The 19,015-nt window shown below is 40.6% G+C and overlaps 1 protein-coding gene across 1 annotated transcript in view; it reads left to right on the top strand.

Annotated features, from left to right (window-relative positions):
- The window catches only part of efcab6 (EF-hand calcium binding domain 6), a 113,464-nt gene that overhangs the window by 60,742 nt on the left and 33,707 nt on the right, over positions 1-19,015 (top strand). The window contains exons 19-20 of the mRNA XM_043709199.1: positions 4,476-4,588; positions 4,727-4,956. Coding sequence (XP_043565134.1) covers positions 4,476-4,588; positions 4,727-4,956 — 343 coding nt within the window. The remainder of the gene's footprint in view (positions 1-4,475; positions 4,589-4,726; positions 4,957-19,015) is intronic.

Raw genomic sequence — 19,015 nt, 5'->3', positions numbered from 1 at the left:
CCTCCAGACCTGTCCATCACTCCCCCCTCTGACCTATCACCTTCTCCCTCACCTTCATCCACCTATCACATTCCCAGCTACCTATCCCACCACCCTCCCATTTATCTCTCAGCCCCCCCGACGCACAAGCCTTATTCCTGAAGAAGGGTTTATGCCCAAAATGTCGAGTTTCCTGTTCCTCGGATGCTGCTTGACCTGCTGTGCTTTTGCAGCACTACACTCTTGACTCCGATCCCCAGTACCTGCAGTCCTCACATTTTCCTAGCTGGAGTATTGTGTATAGTTCAGGATGCCACATGATAAGAAGGACTTGAATATATTGGAGAGAGTCCAGAAGATGTTTAAGAGAATGAATCGAAGAATGACATACATCAGTCATGAGGCAAGATTGGAGAAGTTGAGATTGTTTTCCTTGGAGGAGAAGGCTAAAAAGAAATTGGAAAGAAGTTTCCAAAATCACGAGAGATCCAGACTGACTGGATGGTGAGAAACTGTTCTCACTCATAAATGGATTGATAACCAGAGGGTACAGTCTTAAAGTGTTTTGCAAAAGAAATAAATGCAAGATAGAAAGTAGCTTTTTCACACAGTGTGCATTGAGGGTATGGAATGCACTGCCTGGAATTGTGGTGGAAGCAGGTTCAACTGAGGCATTCGAGAGGGCACTGGATGGTTATTTAAATAGAAACCATGTGCAGAGTTATGGGGAAACAGCAGTGGGATGGTACAAAATTAACATTTTCAGAGTTAGCGTAGACAGAATGGGCCAAATGACCTCCTTCTGCCCTGGAACAATTCTGTTAATCACAAGGATTACATCGTGAGGCTTCCCTTTTTTTGAGCAGCCACTTTCTTCCCATCCCGTTTTCTCGGCCTGCTGTAGCAGCAACAATCAAACCCCAGCTCTTGCTGCAGCACTGCCTGCAATAGTTAAACTGCAGCAGAGATCCTGCAATACTGACTGTGATGAATAAATAGCAGCAATTTTTCCTGCAACACAGACTGCAATAATTAAAGTGTCCATGCAATACTGATTAAATTAGATTAGATTCCCTACAGTGTGGACACAGGCCCTTCAGCCCAACAAGTCCACACCAACCCTCCGAAGAGCTACCCAACCAGACCGACCTCCCTCTAACTATGCACCTAACATTATGGGCAATTTAGCATGGCCAATTCACTTGCCCCGCACATCTTTGGATTGTGGGAGGAAACCGAAGCATCCGGAGGAAACCCACGCAGACATGGGGAGAATGTGCAAACTCTACACAGACAGTTGCCTGAGGCTGGAATCGAACCTGGGATCCTGGTTGTTAGAAACGAAAATCGCTTCTCAATAATCGCTCTAGACAAATTCAGGAAAACAAAGTTTTATTAACAAGTCAAGTCTGCAGAGTCGGGCACCCTTAAAGAAAAGGCGCGCTGAGGCTTACAAAGTCTCCCATTATATACAGTACAAGTCCCTCCTCTCCTTGGCTCTAACAAGCCATGAGGTTCACATTCTTAAAAACATCATTATTTTTATCACAAAGTCTGCAACAAATGTCTCCAGACCCTCCCCTCCCTGGCTCTAACGAGCCATGAGGTTCACATTCTTAAAAACATCATTATTTTTATCACAAAGTCTGCAACAAATGTCTCCAGACCCTCCCCTCCCTGGCTCTAACGAGCCATGAGGTTCACATTCTTAAAAACATCATTATTTTTATCACAAAGTCTGCAACAAATGTCTCCAGACCCTCCCCTCCCTGGCTCTAACGAGCCATGAGGTTCACATTCTTAAAAACATCATTATTTTTATCACAAAGTCTGCAACAAAAGGCTCCAGAGTCTCCAAAGTTTGTTGTTTTTCTCGCCCTGTAGTCTTATCAGTCAAAGGCTTTAATCTGAAACAGGTGTCTCAAGTCGTTCCCCCATGCTGGAGTCTTATCAGTCAAGGACTCATCCTTCCCTGCGTGTGTTAATGGTTTCATCAATCAAGGGCCTGTTTGTTTTTATTCTGCTCACAAATTGTCAGCATTCTGCACAATTTAAACTATTCTACTTTTGAGTATATAAAATGTTCTAGAAAAGAAACAAAAGTTTTGTCTTTTATTATAGACCAGTCTGTGGTCCAGGCACATCTTAAAGTTTAAACCGAAATTACCTCTCACAACTATGAACATAATAACTACAGTATTTATTAGTATGAGTCAAATCCTTTTTGAAGTACTGGTTTTAGTATGCTTTGTCAAAGTTTATCATGCACTTTTTAGGGTAACTGCCAAGAAGCACTAATGTAAAAGGAAGACTGTTTGTAAGAGATTTATTTTACTGCGGACTGGGAAAAAGTGGAGACTGCTATAAAAAGAAGGGAAAATACAAGATGTTGTTTACAGCTTAGAATAACAAGTGAAGCTAACTGGTTCATATGAAACAACATTACCTTTTGGGCACACAGAGTCCAGACTAAGAGGTACTATTTATTTTGTTGTCAGAAGAGCCCAGCCTAGCAACAATTCTCTGTCTGGTCAGTATGCAGCTTAACACATTCTCTGCAAGGAGAATGAAACAGAGAGAAGCAGAGAGATCTCCGGAAGCTAACTAAATCATTGTTTCTCTATTCCTCTTTTCTGTAAACTTGCTTTCTCCAATTTCCTTTTGAAAGAGCAGGAAAAAATGCATTTGAACGTGCTGAAGGAAATAATTCTAAAACCAAAGAATCAAGAAAGACCCCAGATCTAACTAAGTAACCAGTGAACTATAGATGTGCAAATAATGTTGAGACATCATTGGAGAGTTGAGGATTGTGAGAACAACCTATCTGGTTTTATGATTATGGATTGATGGTACAGAACTGTGTTTCTTGAATTTGTTTTTAACTTAAGTTCAAAATAATTGTTTTTTTTTGTGTGTCTGTGTATGGAAGTTTTAAAAGGGGTAAAATTCAAGGTATATAAATTCAAAATCTTTTCTTTTCACTGTTGTTTTTAATGTTAAGTGTTTACAATGACTAGTTATTTTTGTTGTTACTGAAGAAATTTAGTGCCTGCCTGGGATTTTAATAGTTGCATTGAATCATCCGTCACATTTGTCATGACTCTGGCAATAGTGCAGCTTAATTTCCAGTGCACTACGCCGAGGTGTTGTGGCAGTTTATACTGTATGAGAAGACAGTGCTGATTTGTTGTTAAGTGGACTCTGGTCAAGTTATTGGCATGGAGAATTTGATAAGTCATCCAATCATTTCTTGCTTCATTTCAAAGGGAAATGCCTTGATAAATCAGCACGTACCTGCCTGGTTTAAAATTTAAACAATAATCAAAGATGTGTCCATCACCGAGTATCTGGTACAAGTTCTTCACTACTAAATGGCTATTTATTAGCTTTAACCTAAAAGTTCTGCAGTCAAGTGTAAAAATGATTTGAAGATATGTTCTGAAACTGCAGGATTCTTAAGTCAGGACTTGTTCTCATAAACATGCAGGTCCAACCAGCTACATCAAATTCATGATTCATACTATTACTTTTTCCTTCCTACTATTTCTGTATCTCTGCTGTTGCTATTGCAGGGAGATCCTATCTGTGGACCATTACTTCCCCACAGGAAAATGGGGAATAACAGTTCCTGAGGACGAGGCATACTGCAAATCTGTCTTGTTCAATTATTCATAACTGCTCAAAGCTAGGGTCTGCCAAAGAACAAGTTACTAGTTTCATTTTTGGTGGATACCTGCCACTATCGACATCCTGGGGGTTACTGTTGCTCAGAAACTGACTGGACTACTATAAGCACACTGGCTACAAGAGCAGGTCAGAGGCTAGGAGTTCTGCAGCCAGTAACTCACATCTGTCTTCTCAATGCCTGTTCATTGTCAAATAAGGCCGAAGTCAAGTGTGTAATTGAATACTCTCCACTTGCTTGGATGAGTGCAGCACCAACAACACTCAAGAAACGTGACACCATAGAGGACAAAGCAGCTCACTTGACTGGCATTCCATCCCTAATTTGAATATTTACTACCAATATACAGTGGTGGCAATGCATAATGTCTTCCACAGTATCACAGTAACTCAGCAAGGCACCTCTGTTAGCACTTTCCAAATCCATGACCTCTTCGACCTAGAAGGACAAGGCTAACAACCCTGACTGCAGGTTTTCCTCTCTGCCACATGACATTCTGATAAAGAATTGTGTTGCTGTTCCTTCTCTGTTACTGTGTCAAAATCCTGGCACTCTCTTCCCAAGAGTACTCAGTGCCTGTATCTCTCAAAGACTGTAGTAGTTCAAGATGGCAACTTGTGAACATCTTATCCAGCATAACTAGGAAGGAGCAATAAGAGCTGACCTAGCCAGTGATACAAAGCACCTGTGAATAAATAAATAAAGATTTGGGCATGAGAAGAAGAAAGGGGAAACAGGAGCTATAGAAAGGGAGAAATAGGATAAACTGTTATTAAATCAAATGTTAAATATTTTGTCACATGGTTTATAGATTACAGATCAGTAAAGCAGTGCTACAGTGATACAGGTGATTCCAAAATGAAACGCATGATTGCAGATGACTGTTTTAATTACATCACGGATAAACTGAAAAGTACAATTTTGGTAAGGCTGCTTAGTTATATTTAAGTGTTTTCAGTGGATATTACAATTTGCTTTCATTCTCTTTGTTAAAGATACTTTAAAATAATGTTGGCAGTACTGGGTAAGTCTATTAATGACCTATTGAATTTTCTTTGAAAGGATTTGCATTCTGTATTTGATCGATTGGACCGTAATCATGATGGACTAATTACAATGTACGACTTTCGTACTCTGTTTGACAACTGCTTGCTTTCAACAACAGAGTATCATCGCTTTTTAGGGATGGTGGGACTGATACCTGAGGCAAAACTATCCTATCTCGATTTCCTTAAGGTGTTAAATACGATCGAGTCCAAACAGAGCCCCCGCTGGAATATATCTGTTTACAAGTTAGTACTCGGCTTTCATTTTGAAACTTATTTTGCTATTTGTGTTTATTCCTTTGTAGTTGTCTTGAAATAAACTGTTTTCATGAGCACAGATAAAGGGCAAAAAGTGACAGAAATTATAATCTGAGACGGAAACAAAGAACACTGGAAAGGTAACATAATGGGTCAGTCAGTGTCTGTCGTGGAAAAATATATTGATGCTTCTAGCAGGAGCTTTTTCCACAATAGAGTACTGAATGGTTGAGCAAAGTATTTTAATAAAATTCGACAGAGGTGGGGTGGATAGGGACGGTATAGAGGTATACTTGGAAAGGAAGGGGAGGGAGGATGCTGAGCAAGAAGCTGAAGTGAATGATCTGCAACTTTGCAGAAAGGAAGAGTCTGCTTTTGTTAGAAAATATGAAGCATCATTCGGTTAAGAGGTCATTTAGCTCATTTGGCTGGAGGGCTGGCTTCTGGATGCAGAGTGATGTCAATAGTGTGGGTTCAATTCCTGCACTGGCTAGGGTTACTATGAAGGACTCTCCTCTTGCCTAAGGCATGGTGACTCTTAGGTTAAATCACCATCAGTCATCATCTCTCTGTAATGAGAGATGAGCCTTATCATTTGGTATGGCAACTTGACCTTTAGTAGGAAAAGGTATTAACAAATTAATAATAAAATAACACAAAATTGCTAATTTGTTAATACTTGAGACAATGTCAGGCTCACACTAGGGTAAATACAGGAATTGTACAAAGGGGTAGAAATTTCCCCTCTCTGGTGAGGGTGTAAGCAATACTGTGAATGTTGGGAGAATACATTGAAAATGGGAAAATCAGAATTGTGATGTTGAGAAAAAATTTTGTGACTTATTTCACTCAATCCTTAAATAATGATTCTCAATTGTTACAATTGAGCAGTGCCTACTTTATTTCCAGACCTTTGCACACTCTCCCAGTAGCTTAACTCCCCTTATTTGTATTACACCTCCAATCTTCTGCTCCTGAGGAACTAGATTGTATAAATTCTGGGTATGTAAATTAGTCCAAGTATCTGGCAGGGGTGGGAGGATTTTACCGATTTTGTTTATCCCTATCTTCATCCTATTGTGTCTCCAGCACAATGTTCCTGCATGTTCTATAAATATTATCATTCAGCAAACCACCAGCCTTGTCGCATTGTAATTCCTGCTCTTGAACCAAATCTCACAACACTTCGGCCTTTCAACAGTTTGTACGTGGCACCTCAGCGGCACCTACGACTTCCATGCTTCTGTTAGGTCACTTTATACATCTCATATCTACACAGGATGCATCTTATAGTTTGCTTTCTTAGCACTCCCTCACTTTGCACTTACTTGGGCACTGCTGGCCTCACTTTTTTTAGGGCAAAGGGTCTTCAGTGCTCAATTACAGACTGCCAGCCTCTTTGGCTTGCATTACTTTTTAACGCTAAGGGAGAACAAGGCAGCTGTCACAGTGGGTAGCAGTAAGCAGTCAAGACTGTCAACATGTCACTCTGCTGCATCGTGCTATGTCAACGTCACATCTGCAATAAATACACTCAATATCATACCTCACACAAAGGAAAATGGTGTAGTAGTTGAAGGCCAGTTATCCAGCTTCACGACATCTCTGCAAGAATTCTGCAGAGTAGTGTCCTAAGCCCAACCATCTTCAGCTGCTTCAATCTCCATCAGAAGGTCAGAAGTCAGGATATTTGCTGATACTGCACAATATGCAGCACCATTCACAACTTCTCAGATACTAAAGCAGCCCATGCTCAAATGCACTAAGACCAGGCCAGTATCCAGGTTTGTGCTAACAAGTGGCAAATCATCTTCATGTCACACAAGTGCCAAATATTAACCATCTCAAACAAAGAATCTGCCAATATCCTTTTAATATTCAATGGCATCATTATCGTTGCACTATCAACATCCTTGGGGGTTACCACTGGACTACCCATATAAATAGCATTGTTACAAGAACAGATCAGAGGCTAGGGATACTGCAGCAAGGAACTCACCTCCTGACTCCACAAAGCCTGCCCAAAATATACGAGGCACAAGTCAGCAATATGACACCACATTCACAAAATGACACTTCTTTAACCACTGATGCATTAAAGCAGCAATGTGTGCCATTTACAACATGCACTGCAGAAATTCACCAAGGATCCTTCGACATCACTTTCCAAATCCACCACTACTGCAATCTAAAAGGATAAGGACAATTGGTTTATGGAAGCACCATCAGCTGCATGTTCCCTTCCAAGTCACACACCATCTTGATCTCCAAATTGGATTCCTTCAGTGTTATTGGGTCAAAATGCTAGAACTCCCTCCTCAATATTATTGTGCGTGTACCTACAACAAAGAGACTGCAGTAGTTCTAGAAGGCTGCTCATCTAAATCTTAGGGCAACTAGGGATTGGCAACAAATGCTGGACCAGCCAGTGATGCCCACATCCCATGAGTGAATTTCAAAAAGTGCTTCAAGCAAACACTGTGAAAGTAAAAGGGGAACAGTCTTTTATGGGGTTAAAGGTGCGACAGTCAGGGGGTGCCACAATAATTAATCAAGTGGTTTGGCTAATTCCAGTCAAGGGAACTGGCCATGGTCAGTCTGGGCGCCCATGGGCGCCCATTTCCTTATAGACTGGGAATTAGACCATGGTTAGTCCTATAGTTGAACTGCAATTAGCCAGGCCTTTGCAGGTAGGACAGTTGGAATGCTGTTTTTCAAATACAGTATTTGTTGCTTTGAGATGAAAGGAGCGATTTAGCATAATGAACCAGCAGTTAGCGGTGATACATGAGCAGGAGAGCTGGTGAAATGTCATCAGTGAGTGGATAGGAAGCACAGAGGGCAGGAAGAATTAGCAGCCTGGGAGAATTAGGTGGATGAGAGCCATTGAGTGAATATGATGGTCGCAATTGTAAAGCTTTTAGTCCCCAAGCTTTGGTAAGATAAGTGTGAAGTGACACAGTTTGAGAGAGTGGTGGCCCTATAAGTGGGAAGTATAAGAGAGAAAATGGTGGCACTTACCTTTGTGTGGACAAAAGATTATTGACCTTCTTCTTGCATGATATACATCCGTCCCATTTCACTAGGGTCACAGCACTGCCCTGGGTTGTTATCTGGGTCCAGCCTGGCCTGGTCTGATACATGGTCTCCTGCCCTGGTCAGACTGCACTTCTCTTTACCACGCCACCTGTCAACACTTGCTGTTGCTATTAGTGAGGTGGGTTGAAGTTGTGTTGATGGGTCAGGAAGGGACTTACAGTATGCTGTAGCTTGTATGTTCTGCAGGTGTATTCTCTTTCTTTTGATCTGCACAAATTTGCCACACAAAAGCACTGCTCAGTTTCCAAGTTGGCTGTAAACTTATGGTCATCTTATGTCACGGTGAAGCATCTTGAGACATTTCAAGTTGGCTGATGAATTTTGGGGTAGGGGATCTGATTGTTATGGATGTTTGAAATAGTTCTGCCTCCTTTCCATTTATTCCCCCTTTGTCAGCTCACCAAACCTACAGAGACAATCTGTTAAGTATGTAGTCACTAACCCAGAGCTAACACAGCAGCTGCCAAAAAATACCTCACACAGTCAAAGCAAAGTCTCTGTGAGTTTCATGACCTACTTCTGAGAGGAGTGAAGACTTTCAGGTTTGCAGCTTCCTCATAAAGACACAGTGTACCCATTTGTTCTGCAAAAGAGTCAATGGATTTGATGGTGGCTGGCAGTCAAAGTGGAGTATGCTATATTACATAGCACAGCAGGAATGAGAGATTATTTTTGTGAAGTGATGGAAAGGAATTTAGTGATGTGCAGCAAAATATAATCTTAAGTATTTGTTAATTATTTTTAAAGTGCATTTTGAAGTTTTTATTATGTAGATGTTAATCTTAGTAAAGAATGCACAAGTTCACATGGTGTCCAAGGTAAAAAGGGGAGTGCAGTCAATACTGTCCTTCCTGTCCTGGTCAGGTCATTAAACTTCTTGGAACATTAGCCTGCAGTCCTGAGGGTGAGTGAGTTGGTATTTACCTGCAGTTGTTACCTCTCCACATAGCATTAAGTCACTTTTGTAAGATATTTTGCTACTAACATATCAACTCTAATTAAAGTACTTTGTCTCTCCCCTGAGTCATTTATGTCAAGAGCATTCATAGTCCATTCTCTGTGAAGTTTTGGCATATTCTGCCCCTGCTAACTGCCATTGTACTGGGCATAATTAAATATGTGTACTACTGTCTGGTATGATTCTGCTGAGTTTATTAATACACTTTTTGTTATAATGTTACTTTTGCTAGGATAGGAAAATTATTTGATTTCGGTATCAGAGGTTTGAGTGTCTGAAATCTTATGTTAAATGAAATAATGTTGGATCATAATTAGATTAGATTAGATTCTCTACAGTGTGTAAACAGGCCCTTCGGCCCAACAAGTCCACACCGCCCCTCCAAAGAGAAACCCACTCAAATCCATTCTCCTACCCAATATTTACCCCTGACTCATGCACCCAACATGCATCTAACAAAGCAGAATTATTAGCAATATTTGCCAAAACAAGTCATATTTCAGAAATCACAATCACTATTGTGGAAAGATTGCTGCTGGTTTTGGTAAACATGTTTTCCAAATAAAGTGCACTCAAACTCTTCAAATCTGAACTTCAGGCAAAAGCATGCATGGAAGCCACTACTGTAGACATCTGTTTCCCATATATATATATATAGGTATCACAGAAGAAGGCCTTTTGGCTTATCTGTGCCAGTTCTCTGTATGAGCAATTTAGCTACTGCCACTCCCCTATTTTCTCCCCATAGCCCATTTCTTCCTTTACAGTTAACAATCCAATACCCTCTTAAATGCCTCAATTGAACCTGCCTCTACCACCATCCCTGAGGCATTTCATTCCAGATCCTAACTTTGTGCTACATGAAAAAGACTATTCTTAAGTTGCCCTTGTTTATTTTGCCAGTGTGCCCTCTTGTTCTTGCTCCTTCAACTGTGGAAACGTATTTTATATCTACTTAAACCTGATCTTCCATGATTTTGAATACCTCTATCAGGTTTCTTGTTAACCCAGTCTCAACTTCTCCAATCTAACTACGTAGCTGAAATTTCTCATTGCTGGAATCATTCTTATTAATCTTTTCTGCACTCTCTGTAATGCCTTTTATATCTTTCTAAAAGTGTGGCTCCAGAACTGGGCACAACATTCCAGTTGAGGCCAAAGCAGAATCTTGTACAAGTTTAACATAATTTCCTCGCTTTTATACTCAGTGACCCTATTAATAAGGGCTAGCATGTTATATGGTTTATTAACCACTCTCTCTCTCTCTCTCCCTGTTCTGCAACCTTCAGTGAATTATGCATAGATACACCCAGGTATCTGCTCCATCCAGCCTTCCCTTTTGGAACTGTATTCTTTCTTTTAGATTGCGTCTCTGCATTCTTTTGACCAAAATGAATCACTTCACACTACTTGGCATTACATTTCATCAATATTTGTCTGTCTGTTTTATCAAGTTGTCCTTTTGAAGTTCTACATTATCCTTATTTCAGGTTTCTTTATGCTTGCAAGTTTTGTATTATTCACAAATTTTTAAATGATGCCCTGTACACCAAGTGTCGAGATGATTGATATGTATTAGAAAAAGGTGTCCCAGTCTCTGGGGAACTCTACTAGAAACCTTCTGTTATGGACCAGACCAAACCCCCTTATTAAGAAGATAGCCTAGACCCTAACTTTTTCTTATTTTTAAAGGCAAGTGTAAGGCATTGTGTTCCATTTGGTCAAGCTACCAGGCTTGAAGCAAAATACACTTTATTCTTACACTATAGATAAAATACAAACAAAAGAACGAAGAATTGGAATAACTTAACTCTGTGGGAAAACTTAAGAGAATAATAGATTATTTAGCTACTAAATTGCAACTGTCCTAATATAATAACATCCTGCAAAACACATCTTTGGCAAATGCAATGAAATAGATTGTCTCACATGCAATTCTAGCAGCAGACCCCAGCTACTGCTGAAAGCTAAAACTAAAATTCTGGTTCTATGGGGGCTTGACCCCACCCACCTGTGCTGCCTCTGTTGTTACAACTTGAAAAAAACCCCAAGGTCTCACAAACTGTTTACTTTATTGGCTTTGGAGCAGACTGCTCATCACCTATGTCCCAACCTTTCTTCATTTAAAAAATAGCCATGACAAAATTACACCTCTTAAAATGATAGTGTCGTCACATTTTCATCAGCCCAGAAAAATACCAGTTGACTGCAAATTTGTTTCCTGTCACTCAACCAACGTTGTATCCATGCTGTTAATAAGACCATAAGAAACGGGAGTAGACCATACGGCTCCTCAAGCTGAATATTAAATATTGAGCTCCATTCAATGGCTGATCTGACTCTCTTCATATTCACTTTGCTGCATTTTCTCCCTTTGATGCCATGAGCTTTATGTTTGTCCATAAATCTGTTGTGCAGCACTTTTATCAAATGTCTTTTGGAAGTCCATGTACACCACATCAACGTTTCTCTTATCAACATTTCCTGTTGCCTTGTTTAAAGTTAATTAAACACAATTTGCCTTTAGTAAAGCTGTGCTGGTTTTCCTTAATTAATGTACATTTTACCAAGCAGCAATTAATTTTGTCTGGGAATTATCATTTCTAGAATCCTCTCCACCATGAGGAAAAACTGACTGATCTGTAGTTGCTTGGTTTATTTTTATACCTTTCTTTGAGTATCTGAAATACCTCTGGTCACATTATGACCTGCTCAGCATCTTGTCCTTTTTTTAGGGATGGATGTCACACCCCTAATGTGTAAATTCATTTTCATAGTCAGCCCCATTCCTTTTTGGTTTTAACCACCCATTTACTATCTGTATGCCTTTTAGATGATTTTTGTAATCTTCTTGATATTAGCTGCTGGTCACTATTTATGTTGTTTCTTTGATTGTCTTGTAACGATTTTCACTTCATCTGAACATTCTATATTCAGCCTGGTTTTCAGTTGTGCTATCTGCCTGACATCTATCACAAGTACGGTTTTTCTTTATTTTGATCTCCCTTTTCCTCATCCAGGGAGCTCGAGCTTTGTTTGCTCTCTATTTACACTTCATGGTAATATACCTTGATTGAGCCCAAACTATCTCTTATTTTTATAGGTAACCCATTATTCAATTTCTGTTTGGTCTGGCACCATTTTCAGTCCAATTGAACTGGGCCAGACCCATTCTCACTGCATTGAAACTGACTTTCCCCAAGATAATTATTCTTACTTTGATTACTCTTTGTCCTTTTCCATCATTATGACACTGACCTAACCTTTATGATACGATGATCACTGTCCCCTAAATGTTCCCCTGTTGACACTTGTTCTGCATCTCCCAACTTATTCCAAAAAAAAGATGTCTCCAAATTTATTGCATTAGAAATATACGGTGCTTTTTTTAAAAAAAAAACTCCTGAACGTATTCGAGGACATTTTGCAACTCCTACACCTCCTCCCCACCCTGTACATTAGTACTATCCCAGTCTGTGTTTGGATAATTAAAGTCTGTCATTGTAACTGCTTTATAATTTATTCTGTAGTTTGTAATATTGTTAATAAATAGCCTTGAGAGGCAGTTCCTTGTCATTAACAGGGAAGGCAGATGAACTCAGGGCATGGTTAGGAACATGGGACTGGGATATCATAGCAATTACAGAAACATGGCTCAGGGATGGGCAGGACTGGCAGCTTAATGTTCCAGGATACAAATGCTACAGGAAGGATAGAAAGGGAGGCAAGAGAGGAGGGGGAGTGGCATTTTTGATAAGGGATAGCATTACAGCTGTACTGAGGGAGGATATACCCAGAAATACATCCAGGGAAGTTATTTGGATGGAACTGAGAAATAAGAAAGGGATGATAACCTTACTGGGATTGTATTATAGACCCCAGCGACCATAATTCTATTCGTTTTAAAATAGTGATGGAAAAGGATAGACCAGATCTAAAAGTTGAAGTTCTAAATTGGAGAAAGGCCAATTTTGACAGTATTAGGCAAGAACTTTCGAAAGCTGATTGGAGGCAGATGTTCACAGGTAAAGGGACGGCTGGAAAATGGGAAACCTTCAGAAATGAGATAACAAGAATGCAGAGAAAGTATATTCCTGTCAGGGTGAAAGGGAAGGCTCGTATGTATAGGGAATGCTTGATGACTAACTAAATTGAGGTGAAAATGTGTTGCTGGAAAAGCGCAGCAGGTCAGGCAGCATCCAAGGAGCAGAAGAATCGACGTTTCGGCCATGAGCCCTTCTTCTTAAAGAAATTGAGGGTTTGGTTAAGAAAAAGAAGGAAGCATATGTCAGGTATAGACAGGATAGATCGAGTGAATCCTTAGAAGAGTATAAAGAAAGTAGGAGTGTACTTAAGAGGGAAATCAGGAGGGCAAAACGGGGACATGAGCTAGCGTTGGCAAATACAATTAAGGAGAATCCAAAGGGTTTTTATATATTAATATATATATATTTTAAAATAATATATTTTTATTAAGAAAAAATAGATTTTTAAATATTACAACAAATACAAAACAATGCAATTCAAAACAGTACCAAAATAGTACAAAACTAAACCCAAATAATAAAAGAAATTCCCCAACCCATCCTCCTATACGAATGTATAAACATATATAGAGAAGTATAAAATTAAAAAAAAACTAAACTAGCTATTTAACTAACTAAATAACAACAAACAAGTAAATAGTAATAACTCAGCCCAGCCAAACAAAACACTCATACATTCACAGTTCCTCCTCCCTGGATATTGGACTCATGAAACACAATCGTTACAGCTATATAAAAGCCCTTGTTAGTGTGGCAGATAAATCTGTGTCCAGTTATTTCAAAAAGGGTTGCCATGTCTTGGAAAAATTCTCAGTTTTGTGGTGTACCATATTTGTGAGAAAATCCAGGGGAATATGCTCCATAACAATCTTCCGCCAACCCGACAGGCCTGGGGGGTTTTCTGATACTTAACCTAGCAAGATATTCTTCCTTGCACAGAATGTAAGAATATTGAAAAGTTTTTCCTTAAGCGAGTCTGCAGGAAATGCAATGGGTAGGTCCAAAAGAAGCGAAATAAGGTCCTTCTCCACCCCTACACCTAAAATCCTCTCCATTGCACCCACCACAGCGTTCCAATATGTTTGAAGCCTGTCACAAGACCAAAGATTAAAAATGTGTTGCTGGAAGCGCAGAAGGTCAGGCAGCATCAAAGGAACAGGATGCTGCCTGACCAGCTGCGCTTTTCCACCAACACATTTTTAAGCTCTGATCTCCAGCATCTGCAGTCCTCACTTTCTCCTACAAGAACAAAGACAATGGGTAAGAGTACCCGTACAGACTTTGCACTTGGTACATGCTGAAGATACCCCTGGTTTAAATTTTGACAAACGGTCTGGGGCTAAGTGGACCCTGTGGAGAATCTTCAACTGTAAAGCATGGGTCCTATTGCAAATTGATATCTTGCTTGCATTCTCCCAAATATCCTCCCATGCCTCTGAAGAAACTTCAACACCCAGCTCTCTTTCCCACATCTTGCAGAGTCGATCAGACTCATCTGAGGTGGCACCCCCCAATTGGTGATATAGAGTACTGACAGAGAGTGTACTCTTAGCCCTCAGTACCCCTCTTTCTATGTCAGATTTGTAGGGATCAGTCAAAAGTGTGGTCTTTTTTTGAATAAAGTCCCTAACTTGAAAAAAACGAAAGCGGTCTCTATTAGGTAACTCGTACTTCCGTACTAACCGATCGAAGGACATCTCCCTCAAATAAATCACCCATGCAAGATATGCCCCAAGCTGCCCAATGTTTAAATCCTGAATCTATCATACCTGGTTGAAAACTCAGCATACCCACGAAAGGTGTAAACAAAGATGTTTTGCCAATATTACCTTCCCTCTGCCAAATTGCCCTCCATGCTTTAACAGTATTGATGACTATTGGGTTATGGCAATATTCCCTAACTGTCCTCACTTTGTCCAAAAACAGCAAACTGGTAAGGGGCCACCTCGCCTGGGAGACTTCGATATCTAGCCATATTGAAAGAGGGTCCCTACAAACCCAATCACTCACGTAGGTCAAAAGCAAGCTTAATTGGTAATTTTTAATGAGCGGAAGGTATACTCCCCCAATCTGTAAGGCAACTGCATTTTGGCTAATTTAATGAGGGGCCGTTTATGGTGCCAGATAAAGGAGCTGAACCAACTGTTCAGTCTCCTGAGTGTTTGTTTATTGAAAATCAGGGGGAGCATCCATATAGGGTATAGCAAACGAGGGAGAATATTCACCTTAATAAGCGCTATCCGACCCAACCCTGAGAATGGAAGTGCCTCCCATCTTTAGAGATCTTGTTTAATTTTTTCAAATAACTGAGTAAAATTGGCTTTGAACAGCCAATCCAGAACTGGAGTAATGAATATGCCCAAATACACAAAACCCCACTGTGACCACCTAAATGGGAATCTATCGTCACTCTCAAGAGCCAACTCTTTCGTAGCCTCTGATTTAGCAAAATTAATCTTATACCCTGAAAAAGCGCCAAACGCGTGAATGCATTGTATCAGGCAAGGCACTGAAACTGCTGGATTTGTCAAGAAAATTAGAACATCATCAGCATACAGCGAGATCTTATGTAATTTTGACCCCACTTCTGGAGCTGATATATTGAGATCCCCACAAATGGCCCCTGCCAATGGTTCAATCACCAACGTAAAAAGTAATGGTGAAAGGGGACAGCCCTGCTGGCTGCCCCTAGAAATATTAAAATTGCTTGATCATACCCCGTTGGTAATGACCGCAGCAAGAGGTACACTGTAGAGAACCTTTACCCATCTTATGAAAACTTCACCCAGACCAAACCGGTCTAGAGTATAGAAAAGGTACGGCCACTCAACTCGGTCAAATGCCTTCTCTGCATCTAAAGAAATCACCAATCCCTGTATTGACTGCTGTTGGCATGCTTGAATTACGTTAAGCAGCCTCCTAACGTAATTGGAGGATCTGCGACCCTTTATGAAGCCCGTCTGATCCTCTTTAATAATAGAAGGTAACACAGTCTCCAGCCTTAATGCAAGAGCCTGAGAAAGGATCTTAAAGTCCACATTTAAGAGCGAGATGGGCCTGTATGAAGCACAGTCTTCCGAATTCTTCCCTTTTTTAAGGATAAGTGAAATATTGGCCTCTCTCAGAGATGGTGGGAGACAAACATGACTGTAAGAATCATTAAACATATTCAGCATTGGGCCTGACAGTATACTTATAAATTCCTTATAGAATTCACTGGGAAGTCCACCAGGCCCAGGCGCCTTTCCACTCTGAAGCTGCCTCACAGCTTCCTGCACTTCTTGCTCTGATAATGGGGCATTGAGAAAGGACTGTTGTTCGGGAGTCACACCCGGGAGATTCAGATCTCTAAAAAAGGATTCCATTTTGGCCTGCCCCTCCTCACAATTCTCAGACTGATATAACTTAGAGTAGAATCTCTGGAACGCCACATTAATCTTTTTAGAATCACATGTTAGGTTCCCAGACCCTTCCCTAATCACTGTAATGGTTTGTGGGGCACTTCTCTTTCTGGCAAGGTATGCTAAGTATTTGCCTGGCTTGTCACCATGCTCGTATAACCTTTGCTTTGCAAAAGCCAGCTCCTTCTTTGCTGTCTGTGTGAGCACGGAATTTAGTGTAGACTGCAGTGCAGTAATCCTCTGTAGTTTGACCAACAAGGGTCTGTCAAAATAGGCCTTCTCAGCTGCCTTCAACCGTGCTTCAAGGAGACGTTGCTGCTCACCCTTCTGCTGCTTCCTACTGGTGGAATATGAAATAACTAACCCTCTGACATAAGCTTTGGCAGTTTCCCAGAGAACAGATGAGTTATCAACCGAGCCTATGTTGATGTCTAGGAATGCCTGAAATTCCCTAAAGAAATACTCCACAAACTTGCTGTCCATGAGAATAAAGGGGTCCATTCGCCAGTACCTAGAATCCACTGTAACATCCTTAATTTTAACCATGAGGTACAGTGGAGCATGATCAGAGATGGCAATATTACCAATCGTACAGGATGCCACCAGATCCAGGGTTACCGCAGGGGTCAGAAAAAAAAATCAATCCTCGTGTGACATCTGTGTGGTTTGCAGAAAAAAAGTGAAATCCCTACCTGTAGGGTGGAGACACCTCCAGACGTCCACCAACCCTAATTCCCCACACAGACCCAATAACTGTTCAGTTTGTGCAGAGGGTATCAAGGGACCTTTAGGCAACCTGTCTACTGTGGGGTCCATGAGGCAGTTAAAATCTCCCCCTATAATGATGTGCCGAGACTTGAGACTTATCAGTTTAGAAAAAGCATCTACCAAGAATTTAAGAGGATGAGCTGGGTGACAGTAAACATTTAAAATGCCATATTCTTCCCCATTTATCAAGGCTTTAAGAATTACAAACTGTATGGGTCTTTAACACATTCCAACAATTTAAATGAGAGATTTTTCCTTACCAATATAGCCACTCCCCTACTTCTGGTATTGAATGATGAAAAATAAACTCGGTCAAAGCCATTCTGCTGTAATTTCAAATGCTCCTTGTCCTCCAAATGTGTCTCCTGTAACAAAGCAATATCCACCTCCTTTCTAAGACTCAGTCTCCTGTAACAAAGCAATATCCACCTCCTTTCTAAGACTCAAGAGTAACTTCTTCCTCTTAATTGGTGAGTGACTTCCCTTGATATTCCAGGTACACCAGTTAATCAAATCATTAGCCATAATCTTCTGCAATTACATTTAGATTCCAGAGAGGAGGAACCCGAACCACAAATTGCTGAGTCTTAGTGTCACATGGTCCACCAAATATAAAAACTGGAAATTGGCAGATATGATATTGTGGGGATAACTGAGATGTGGCTTCAAGTGGACAGGGCCTGGGAAATAAATATTCAAGGCTACACGTGCTATCATAAGGACAGACTGACGGGCAGAGGGGGTGGGGTGGCCATGTTGGTAAGGGATGATATTCAGTCCCTTGCATGGGGGGACCTAGAATCAGGGGATGTAGAGTCAGTGTGGATAGAGCTGAGAAATACTAAGAGTAAAAAGACACTCTTTGGAGTTATCTACAGGCCCCCAAACAGTAGTCTGGATGTCGGATGTAAGTTGAATCAGGAGCTGAAATTAGCCTGTCGCAAAGATGTTACTACAGTTGTTATGTTATGGGGGATTTCAACATGCAGGTAGACTGGGAGAATCAGGATGGTATTGGACCTCAAGAAAGAGACTTTGTGGAATGTCTCCGAGATGGATTCTTAGAACAGCTGGTGCTGGAGCCGACCAGGGAGAAGGCAATTCTGGATCTGGTATTGTGCAACGAACCAGAATTGATCAGGGACCTCAAAGTGAAGGAGCCATTGGGAAGTAGTGACAATAATACAATAAGCTTCAATCTGCAATTTGAGAGGGAGAGGCTACAATCGGAAGTGGCAATATTTCTGTTGAATAAAGGGAACTATGAGCTATGAGGGAGGAGCTGGCCAAAATTCAATGGTGCAGTACCTTAGCAGGGATGGCAGTGGAGGAACAATGGCGGATATTTCAGTGTATAATGCAGAGGTTGCAGGACCAGTTCATTCCAAAAAGGAAGAAAGATCCGAGGAGGAGGCATGGGTGGTCTTGGCTGACGAGGGAAGTTAAGAAACATATAAAGTTAAAAGAGAAAAAGTCTAATATAGCAAAGATAAGTGGGAAAACAGAGGACTGGGAAGCGTTTAAAGAACAACAGAGGATTACTAAGAAGGAAATACGCAGACAAAAAATGAGGTATGAAGGTAAACTGGCCAAAAATATAAAGAAGGATAGTAAAAGCATTTTTAGGTATGTGAAAGGCAAAAAAATGGTTAAGACTAAAATTGGGCCCTTGAAAACAGAAACAGGGGAATATATTATGGGGAGCAAAGAAATGGCAGAAGAATTGAATTGGTACTTCAGATCTGTGTTCACTGGGGAAGACACAAGCAATCTCC

This window comes from Chiloscyllium plagiosum, chromosome 19 (assembly GCF_004010195.1).
Source record: "Chiloscyllium plagiosum isolate BGI_BamShark_2017 chromosome 19, ASM401019v2, whole genome shotgun sequence".
NCBI lineage: Eukaryota > Metazoa > Chordata > Chondrichthyes > Orectolobiformes > Hemiscylliidae > Chiloscyllium > Chiloscyllium plagiosum.
This window is presented reverse-complemented; position numbering and strand designations above follow the sequence as displayed.